Below are 11668 nucleotides of genomic sequence, written 5' to 3'. Positions count from 1 at the left end.
AACAATCCTGTATTTGTCTGTTTTTGATGACCATGTTCCCCATTCTACCTTTTACTGAGTGATTCCTGCATCCTGGAAACTGTAATGAGCGTTTTGCCAAACTGGTTTGTTGGGATCTGATCTCAGGGGAGTGTGCCAGCCTGAGGCCATCTTATTTTTCCTCTCAGTTGCTTCGAACATGCAGGGATGGGTCCGCTGTGATATTGGGTGGATTGCCCTGATTTTCAAGAACTTCCAGGGAGTCTGTAGTCTACTCCAGATGAGTTCACATGTCAATCACATATCCATTCTCCCCATTCCATCCCTGTCTGCCTGTGTCAGAATGCAAGTAGAGGGGTATCCTGGGGCATTTCACTCCTGTGGTCCAGGCCAACCCTTTCTACGTCCCTTTCTCTTATGTATCAGGCAGGAGTAAAATGGAAGATAGGGGCAGCCTTTTTAAATTCACTGATGACTGTGACAGTCCTGTCTTGGCTAGGAGACCCTCAGTAAGGTATTTCAGATGCCCCACTCTTGCCCCTGAGAAGTATACTTCATGGTCTTGCTGGTGGGATCTCTCTCCTGCTGGGAGCCTCTGGCTGGGGAAGGCAGTAAGAGGGGACAACCCAAGCGTTCTTCTCTTTCCTAGTATCTCCCCGACCCATGGGAAATGCCTAATTTTTGCCTTGCCAAATGGAGGTATGGTAGGCGGCTCCTATTTTGCCTCTCTTTCTTTTCCCTGTTAATAAGTCTTTCTGGAACCTTCTCCCTCCACTCAGGCACCAAGGGATGATCAGGAATTATACCACCTCAGCAGACGTTCACAGCGGAATGTGGTACCCAGCGCCCCATCTTGACCAGGGGCGGACCCCTCTCTCCCCAACTGGGGTTCTGCAGAAAACCTGTCCTTTCTCTTTTTCTTGTAGGGCAAGGGAAGAATAACAACAGTGTTCTCCTCCTAGGCCAGTTACTTTTTCTTCCGAGGATTTGCTTTCAATTTTTTTTTATTCCTTTGCTTCTGTGAGCTGGTGATGGCAGGGCCTCCAGTCATTTCTTAAGTTCTGAAGGGAATTGCTACTTTTGTAGAATGTGGGAGCATCAGGCCTCTAGTGTCTTCAGCTCTGGTGCCTTCGCTCTAATCTAGAGGCAACTGGAGAAGTTCCAGGCATCACCTGATTACACAGGCATTTTGTAATTCTGTCCTCACAAGAACTGTGGTGGGGGAGCGGATCTCCATTTTATGAGGGGGGCGAGTTAGACTCGAAGAGATGAGGTTACTTGCTCAAAGTCCCACCGATAGAAAATGGTAAGAGCATGATTCAAATTCTGTCAGACTCCAAGTGGTTCGTTAGCTAATTTGTTATCCATGCACCACACTGCTGCGTCCTGGGCTGTGATAGAGGTTAGGACGTGTTGACTTTTCACAAAGTACCAGTGCACCAAGTAAGTACCATTAATTATTTTTATTGCCAGGCATCTTCCTTACAGAAACAGATTACCAGCAGCTCTGAAGCACTCAGATAAGGAAACCACTAGCTGTACAAACTGATACATGTTCTGGTTCTCCTCATGTATTTTTTTTTTCCACACACAGCTGTCTTATTAATGATGGCCTCTGGTTCCTGATCCACACAGCTCATGCTGATGTTAATGGCGGGTTATGCCAGAAGTGGTGTCTGAAACCCTGAGTTATTTTAAAATGCAGTTATTTTTAAAAGCACAGAGTACGTGTGCTTGTGTGTGCATATATGAGTGCATTCGCAGATGGTTTAAAAATTTGCTCTGTATGCTAATTTTGTTTTCTTCTTAGTTACAGGGATGCAGAAAGGAATTTCCACAATATCTCTAACAGATGCTCCTATGCAGACCGTTCCAACAAAGAGGGTATTGAAGACGTCTCAGGAATCCTTCAATGCACTGCTAATATACTCGGTATATTAACTATATGTTTATAGGTTGAGAGAGAATGAGGGGAGAAGGGAAAGTCAAGTATAAATGTTTCATTTTCTACTGATGGGGGGTTTGGAGACTAAGGCAAATGAAGACTAGGACCTTGTCTTCAAGTGACTTAATTTCGACACTCCTGGAGATGTGTAAGTGCAAATTACGTGCACGCCGTTTCCTTGGAGGTAGAAAAACATAATAAGAATACTCACGTGCCAGGGAAACCCAGAATTTGTATGTTGGTATCAGCCTCCTGTAATCCATATTTCTCTGGTTCTTAACTTCGACTGAAGTTGGGGATCTTCCTGTCCAAGCCCACACTCTATTATTGCCATAACAGTATTTGTGAGAGGCCTTGGTTGGAGCTGGAGGGTGGCTCACATGTACCCATAGTGGACTCTACACTCAGAGGTGGTGGCAGGTCATCTACTGAGGTCTTTGTCCGTGTGTGTGTGTGTGTGTGTGTGTGTGTGTCCACCTTGAAGATGCCAGTAGTATGGCAGCAGGACTGTTTTTGAAGGAGGAGTGTTAGCACACTAAATCATGCTGCCTTCAGGCACCATAAATGAGCCGTGCTCTCTTACTATATGATGTTCTTGGTGTGTGAGAGCTACCTTGTATTACATGCACAGTAGCTATCAGAGCAGAAATACTTTTTTGCCGTAATGTCTTTTGTAGGTTTGTAGTAAAAGAAAAAATAGCTCTTTGAATTTTTTGGGAATTCTCCTTTTTCCTTACTACTCAGGGATCCATAGAGTGTTGGGGAGGGGTGGTAGGGAACAACAAATCTTAGTGACAGACTCCATATAGAACTCAGAATCTCCTCTCTCTCAGAATCAGATGGATGAAGACTGGGGCAAACTTGTTTGCCTGACTTTGTTTCCTGTTAGAGTAGGTGCTTTCTCTGGAGACATCTGAGTCCCTTCTACAGACAGATTCCAGGTGACCTCAAACCATGACTCTACCAGATTTTTCTAAACATATCTGACTCCCAGAGGTGGATCTGGCTTTTACACTCAAGCTGTGATGCCACCTGCCAATTGATAAGATTTTCATCCTAGGTAAACACAAATTATTAAGAACATGGACCTTTTTGTGAGGGGTGGTTTGTCTATTATGCATGTAAGAGAGTGATGGACAGTGAGAAGAACCCAAGGACTGACTGTCCTCAATCTTAGTACAGGTGCAGGGATGTCTTACTACCCCAGTAAACTTAATTATTGTGGAAGAGAAGGGATAAGAATAACTGGGAAGAGGGGCCAGTCATTACCCAAAACCAAACTTTTCTGATTTTTTATTTTCAAGAATTGTCCATCAGTTAAAAAAAAAAAAACCCAAATAAAGTTGGTGAACTTGGCCAAGTAAGGATAATTTGTTAAAGTGATCATGTTGTAACATCACCATTTCATAAAAAAGGGACATTTAAACTCTCCGCAAAATAGGAAAGTCTAATCTCCAATAAAAGATGGGCATTTAAATGGAATAAATTTAGCTGGATGACAAAAAAAGAAAAAATCCAACTCCATCAGTAACATTTATTTCTCTTGAGACCTTGTGATTTTCCAGGGGTGGCGTGAGATGATGCCTCACTAAGGGATGTATTAGAATCTTGGCAAGGGGCGTTTATGATTTTGAAAGCTGCTCTTACTCAGTTTCTAAAGATTTCACCGCCCCTCACATTGTCGTGTCATATGCTCCCCACCTTGCCCATCACGGAGTGAGAGCAGGGAGGAAATGTTGAGGATAAATCTATGCAGGTGCTCAAGGCATGTCAACAGCCTTGAAGGTGGGTGTGCCCAAGTCCCACACACTTGAGGTCAGACAGTTTGACAGGGTAACCACCAGGGGGCACTGTTGGCCCAGCACAGCTCAGTTGCTCTCCTGGAGTTGCCTTGAGTTGCAGCTCAAGTAGGGCATGAAAAGAGCTGCAGGCAGGATGCTTGCTACCTGAGGATATCAATGACAGAGTGTTTTTAAGTGAGGTGCTTATGATTTAGAAGGTGACTGTACAACAGGGTTTGGATTTCATAAATAGCAAGTTTTCCTAGACACGAGATACTAGATTTTTTTTTCCCTCTTAGTAACAATGGGTTGTTCTTCAAATCTAAAAATCACAATCTTGTAAAATTTAAATGTCTGAAGAATAAAATGAAATGCCTGCCATCTGTCGACCAGATACTGGCGTGGATCCAACAGGTGATTATGTGTCTAAGACGTAGCTGTTCTCTTTTGGGTAATGTCTTTTCATAACTCTTGCTTGCAATACAGGCTATCCTAGGACGAAGGTAACAGCTTTACCTTTACTGGTCAGAGTCAGTGAGAGCTTTGTTTTCAACAGGTCACTGCACTATGACTGACCTAGGCTTGCTTAGATTTCCTCTTTTTAAATTACATTTAAATTCCACAGTGCAATCATTTTTTTAATATTAAATATAATTTATCATCAAATTGGTTTCCATACAACACCTAGTGCTCATCCCAACAGGTGCCCTCCTCAATGTCCATTACCCACTTTCCCCTCTCCCCCATCCCCCATCAACCCTCAGTTTGTTCTCAGTATTTAAGAGTCTCTTAGGGTTCATTTATGAGAATGTAAGAGTTGATCAACTCCTTGAACAGAAAAACACTGTATGAGAAAGGAAGTTATCTTCTGAGTGGGGGAGTTTAGCATGGGAGTGGAGAGTCTCAACCAGGTTCAGAGGAATTTTGATTGCTGGAATCCTCAAATCCTACCAAAGGGCGATTTTCCAACAGTATGATTTATGTTCATTGATTTTGGGGAGCATGGTTAGAATATGGGTGGATTGCGATGGAGAAACACCTACTTCTCTCACCTTCTTAACCAACAAGGACGTTGTGGTAGAGACGAGAAATGTGTTTGTTCGCTCATCTGTAGGTGACTTACACTTCCTCTTCTCAGGAAAGATTTAAATTCCTAGGTCAGAAAATAAGACTAGAGAAGCCAATTTTTCTCCTTTCAAAATAACCCTATCAACTAAGCATGTCTTCCTTTGGATGGTTTGATCATTTGCTGGTTTTTAGGTTGAAGTTTGAGTTGAGTGGTTGGCCTGCAGTAAAAAGAAGGATGTGAGGGGTCTGCAAGATCTTGCTGCAGAAAACCAGTTTGGCCTCTGTCATGCGTTCGTTTCCTCCCTGCTTTCCTAGGACTCCCTGGAAATGCGTGTGCATTAGAGAGTGGTTCACACCCCTACGAGTAATGGGACAGAACTGTTTCCAGATCAACATTCTCTCACTTATTTCTCTTCTCTTGGCTTAGAAACTGGTTGTTGCTGTCTTTTGTCTCATCTTACAAATTAGGAATATTAAGTACAGGCTGCTCATACTCATCCATCGCCTCATATTGGTGCTCCAGCAGTCCCTGTGCTAATTCAGGACAGCACCCCAAAGGGGCTTTTAAACTCTGAGAAAGGCTCTCCAAAGAAAGATAGTTGTGAACTATGCCCTCCCTGCTGGAGGCTTTTTGTGTTAAATTTACTGCTTTATTTGGAATATGTCTTTTGCTCACCGAAATGATCTAATTTTAGTTGTCTGAAAAATTATGGCTTTTCCAGCCGTAGTCAGCAAGGCCCATTTTTAGCTCCAATTAAGTAGTAAAATGTATTGATATTCTTAGGTGTGGCATTGAGTATTTTCTCGGAAATTGGAATGCTTGAACGGTACAAAGGAGCATCTGTGATAAAGCCCTGACTGAGTAGGGAGAGCTAAGGGAGAGGCAGTCTAAATGGCATAACTTCCTCACATAAGGCAATGTAAAATAAATGAGGGGTATGGCTGTTCCAGTTGTTTTTATCCTTTTGGATTTTCCTTATCAACCCAAGCAGAGTCTTGGACATTCAGGCTACCCTTAACGACAGAAGGACGGACACCCAGACTACTCTGTGTGCTCGATTGTTTCCTTACAACAAGGTAACCATCCCTGTTCAGAAGGGCATCCATGGTGTATCTGCCTAAATATGTAGGCTGACCAGTCTTTAATCAAGCCAGAGCAGCGCCTTCCCCACAGCTCCCTTTTAGCTTTGCAGATAGAAAAACAGTGTTAACGTGGCATTAAGTTTGGTCCCATACTTTGGTGTGGCTGTTGCAGCTCTGACCAGTTTTAGTTGTGTTGGGGGGACTGGGGATGTGTTGGTTGGAGAGCATCTGGTGCCCTGAGGTGGAGGTGATGGTGGTGTCAGAAAAAGTCCTCGCGCAGTAGGATAGAAATCAGAGATGGGCGCTCTAGGGAATTCACTTCCTAACGACCTGGAGCAAACTTGAGGTTGCTGTTTCAGTAAGCACCAGTTATTTACTGGGTGTTCACAAAGTAGAGTTTCATGCTGCTTTTGCTAAGTGCATTTCCTCTCAATATAATCACAAGGACATGAACAGTGAAAGAATATTCATTTAAGTTGTCTCTCTTTTTATTTTATTTCATTTTTTTTAATTTTTTTTTTTTTACATTTATTTCTTTTTGAGAGACAGAGACAGAGCGTGAGCAGGGGAGGGGCAGAGAGAGAGGGAGACACAGAATCAGAAGCAGGCTTCAGGCTCCGAGCTGTCAGCAAAGAGCCTGACGCGGGGCTCAAACCCACAAACCGTGAGATCATGACCTGAGCCAAAGTCAGACGCTTAACCGACTGAGCTACCCAGGTGCCCCAAGTTGTCTCTCTTTTTAAAGGTTGTCTGTTAGAGTGGGGCTTTATTATCTTCAAAAAACTTAGCACATGTTAGGTCAGAATCAAAGTGAGGTCAGGGGGATATTTGTTGGGAAGGAGCTGATGAGGAGGATGAAGGAGATGGCCTTTGGGGCTTACACATTACAGCTTTTTCTTAGTCTTGGGGACTCAGAAATACTCTGAATGCAGAGCTCACTGTAAAGTGCTCCCCATTCCAGAATCATTAGCTGATAGGGACCCTTTTATTTTTTATAAGCAATAATTTGTTTGTATGTTAACTGTTAGGTTGGTTTTCTTGTGCCTCGGAATGTGCGTGTTAGCAGCCTTGCTAATTGACCATAAAACTGTGAAGGATTAGTTCGCCTTACTGAGGGTTAAGATTACTTTGGGGGTTTTCTTGGAATAACTCTTACACATTCTCCCATTCACTCAACCATTCTTTGATTAACATATATGGAATCTTGGAGAACTCACTGGTGCAATAATCACTTAACATTTTTATTGATGAATTAAGATAGACAGTAATAGATAAATTCTAATATAGTTCTTGTTAATGTCACTTAGTAATGGATAATTTTTCTCTTTCATTAAGTAAATCATGTCAGTATTTAAAGAAATGGATTAGAAATAAGGTGGTTGGAGGAGACTTGATTTATTAATTGTTTTAATAATGGTATTCTGCTATACTAACGGTTTAGGGCAAAAATGAACCAGACTACTTGGGTTGAACATGCAGCTTACCTACCTAGTGGCTGTGTGAGCTGAAACGAGTTACCCAGCCTTTCTGTACTTTATAGTTCCCATTTTGTAAAATGATGGTAATATAACCACGTATCTCCTACAGTTGTTAGGAAGAGTAAATAAGTTAATTTATATAAAGTGCTTAAAGCAGCCTGATGCATGACAAGTGCTACACAAAAGTTTGCATCAGCCCTGGGAGACTCCATTGCTCACTCTTGCAGGTGAGGAAATGGATATTTGGAGATGTTAACTTGTTAGATTCCTTTGTCAGGGATGAGAAGCCATAGAAGCAGGATTTAAACCCAGGTCAGTCTGATTCGAACCGCAGGGCTTTCTTTCCAGGGCTTTGCGCGGTCTTCCAGAATCACAACCGAAATGGGCTTTATGTCACTTCTCTATTGCGAATTGCACAAGTCTCTCTGAATTGTGTGAATTGTACTTAGTTCACTGCTTTTCGATATGTGCTTGCACGTGACATGTATCCACAACATTCCCCACTGGTGTTGAGGAGAGTGCAGTCTCTTTACAATGTGGACCCTTGTCAGTTTAGAAACAGTATTTGTCTAGATTTCAGGTGTTGACAGTGAGAAAGAAGGCTGATGCGTTTGTCCTCAAGACACAGACAAGGCCTCACAGTTAAACTGTAGTAAACGACATGCCAGTTCTGCTGGCTGCAAGATTTCAAGCCGATCTTGGTATTTTAAGTGGCTTGACTTAGTATGTTAGACATCACTGGTGGGGCACAAAGCCTCTAAAAGTTGTGTTTCTTGGGCCATTGATTTTGTTTTAGTGGGTGCTGCCTATTAAAGTTTAGGAACATGGTCACAGTATCTCATTAAGAAAGTTGTTACATTATCTCATTTAATAACATGAATTAACACAATTTAAAAAAAAATTTAAAAAAAATTTAGCATTTATTTATTTTTGAGAGACAGAAAGAGTACAAGCGGCGAAGGGCAGAGGGAGAGGGAGACACAGAATCTGAAGCAGGCTCCAGGCTCTGAGCTGTCAGCACAGAGCCTGACATAGAGCTCAAACTCACAAACTGTTTACTTTTCTTTTTTCTTTCTTTTTAAACACGGTTTTTAAAAATGTTTAGTTTTGAGAGGAAGAGACTGTGCACGCAGGGGAGGGGCAGAGAGAGAGGGAGGGACAGAGTCCCAAGCATACTCCTCACAGCACAGAGCTGGACGCAGGGCCCTATCATGACCTGGGCCAGAATCAAGAGTCGGACGCTTAACCGATGGAGCCACCCAGGCGACCCAAATTAATAACACAATTTAATTCCTAACAGAGATCTTGAATAGTGGGTCTATGTAAATTGGAAGGAACCTGTGTTTTTCACTTTCTGCTTGCATACTTTACATGCAGTGATGAGATGTGGCAGGTCGGTCTGAAAAGGAGGAAGACTGCTGAGGGTGGACACTGGCTCCTGCATGTAAAATAAACACTAATAACTGAATCTTCAATCATGCACATCACTTTTAGAAGATACAGGCGTATCCACAGAGATGGGGAGGCTTTCTCTCTTCCTGTAGATCATCTGTTTTATTTTAGGAACATTTTTTTTCTGTATCTTATAACTGGTCTTTTCCCATTGTCCTGCTGGATTTCTCCATACTTAGCTTCTCTTCCTTACTGGAAAAACCTGACTGTCATTTTTCTTCCCCCTTTTCTGGGGGGTCTTTGTTTTTCTCTAGTACGTTGTCTCATTGTCATCACCAGCTTTCTGTCTGGCACTTCTTTGTATGGGAGGGCGACTTCTCACACCGTGGATTCCTCCAACTACTGTTCTCTGTCCTGAAATTTTCAGTAGGTAGGTCTTTGTTTTTCTTTTCTAACCTTTATATTTTTAAAAATTCTTAATTTCAGTAGAGTTCGATATTTATAGAAGAGTTATCACATATTCCAAACTTCTCTCTTGTATTATTGATGTCTTGATATTCATATGGTACTTTGGTCCCAATGATATTCATACATTATTAGTGACTAAATTCCACACTTTATTCAGATATCCTTGACTTTTACCTGTTCGGTTCCGGACTTGCATGTAAGATACTGTATTACACTTAGTTGTTGTATCTCCTTAGACTCCTTCATCTGACAGTTTCTGAGATTTTCATTGTTTTTGATGACTTTAACAAGTTTGAAGAGTACTGGTCAGGTCTTGCAATTGTCTGCTGTGTACTTGGACATATGCCCATCACTCGTGTGTGTGTGTGTGTGTGTGTGTGTGTGTTGAACAGTTCCTCACTTGATAGCAGTACAAGATGCTCCAGGCTCATCGTGTGTATTTTCTGCCTCAGGCCTAGAATCAGCTGTTAATCCGAGGAGTCCTTTGATTGGAGAATGGTGTTAGAAACCCAAATCTGGGCACTCGGAGTACTTACTGCGGCTGGGATATTCTTCCTTTCAGGCCCCCTCAGCTGACAGAGCAGGAAAATACCTATGTGTGTACTAACTCCTGTATATATGCCTCTCTGTCAGTGTTTCTGTGTGCATCATCTCTGGATTATGCTAAATGTGAGTCCATAGTGATCCAACCGCATGGAATGTTTTAGCTTATTCCCCTTGCTTGTCTGTAACCTCTTACTGCAACAGCGGGAAACTTGGCCCTCCTTGGGCATCCCACCCACTTAATTGTTCACTTGCAGCTTACACGTACAGTTGTTTCAGTTGTTTCAGAATTGTTGACACACACTCTTGTGGGGAAAATGTTTTATCAACCAGAGTGTAGTGTTGTGCATTTTTGGGGTATGAAGTTATGTATGGAGTTTTAGACTCTACTCATTTCCCATGTTACTTAGGTCAGCACCTTAACCCCCTACCACCTCCAGTGAGGAGTTTTTCCTCCATTTATAATACAGTTCCATTATTTAATCACATTCTTAATTTTGTCCTGTGATTCTTGGATCTGTGTGTGTGTGTGTGTGCGTGTGTGTGCACGTGTGTGTATGTGTGTATTTTTAAATTGGCATGCATTAAAGTTCACATTTTGTGCTGGAAAATCGTATCAGTATTGATAAGTGCAGTGTCATGTATCTGCCGTCCACCATTACAGTATCATACGGAATACTTTAACTGTTAGAAAAAAATCCCCTGCACTTCACCCATTCAGCCCTGCCCTCCTCCTTGCACCACATCCCTGGCAAATACTGATAAGTTTGTTTCTCTGTAGTTTTTGTCTGTTTTAGGGTGTCTTCTAAATGGAATCACACGAAATTTAACATTTTTACATTGTTTTTTTTTTTGTTAACAGTATGCATTTAGGGTTAATAGATGTCTTTGTGTGCCTCGATAGTTCATTCCTCTTGATCTCTGAAGAGTATTTCATCATACATATAGACCACAGGTGGCATCTCTGTTCATCTCTTGAAGGACAGCTTGGTCGATTCTGTGTTTGGAAATTATGAATAAACCTGCTACAAACATTCAATCACAGGTTTTTGTGGAGACATAAGTTTTCAAACTAGTTAGGTAAATACCCAGGAGTGTGATTTCTGCACTTTGTTTAGCTGTGTAAGAAACTGCTAAGGTGTCTTCCGAAGTGGCTGTACCATTTGCTACACATCCTATACAGAAATTGGTATTGTTAGATTTTTAAAAAAATTTTATTCCTTCTAATTGATGTGCCTTTTCTCTTGAAGTTTTATTTTTATATTTTAAAAATACTTATTTATTTTGAGCAAGAGAGAGCACGAGCAGGGAAGGGGCAGAGAGAGAGGGAGAGTGAAATCCCAAGCAGGTTCTGCACTGTCAGCACAGAGCCTGATGCAGGGCTTGATCTCATGAACTCTGAGATCATGGCCTGAACTGAGATCAAGAGTCAGATGCCCAACTGACTGTCCCTCCCTTGAAGTTTTCATAAACAAAACCGCCCCTGCTGTCTTCTTACAATTTCAACATCAACAAAAGAGAAAAGAATTTTGCCTCCTGTTTTGTCATCCTTAGTGCTTTTTCAAGATTTTATGACTGAATGGAGAAACTGCTTGGAAATTCTCAATCGTAGCAGAAATTGCCCATGGTACTAATGGGTAGACTCTTTATCTTTGCTTTGGTAAAAAATAAGTCTCTAAAATGGAGCTAGCCAGCATTACACAGTGGGAAATGAAATGAAATTAGGAATTTGGGTGTAAATTCTAGGTGACATCACTTGTAATCCTGTTTGTTGGAGGTGTTCAAATTTGAAGATACCCACAAGCAGTCTTGATCAATGTCCTTATGCACCCCTAGCCCCCAGAGGGCGGTAATTTGAATTCCTTTCAACACCGTCAGGACCAGTGAGTCATTCACTTCACTAAACCTTATATTACTCTGGTCATTCTTCT

General features: G+C 41.9%; 1 protein-coding gene across 1 annotated transcript in view; it reads left to right on the top strand.

The window, feature by feature from the left end:
• GUCY1A2 (guanylate cyclase 1 soluble subunit alpha 2) overlaps window positions 1-11668 on the top strand; it is a 321468-nt gene that overhangs the window by 37372 nt on the left and 272428 nt on the right. Inside the window, exon 3 of the mRNA XM_042904735.1 lies at window positions 1790-1911. Within this exon, the coding sequence (XP_042760669.1) occupies window positions 1790-1911 (122 nt within the window). The remainder of the gene's footprint in view (window positions 1-1789; window positions 1912-11668) is intronic.

The sequence above is a fragment of the Panthera leo genome, chromosome D1, assembly GCF_018350215.1.
Source record: "Panthera leo isolate Ple1 chromosome D1, P.leo_Ple1_pat1.1, whole genome shotgun sequence".
Lineage (NCBI taxonomy): Eukaryota > Metazoa > Chordata > Mammalia > Carnivora > Felidae > Panthera > Panthera leo.
This window is presented reverse-complemented; position numbering and strand designations above follow the sequence as displayed.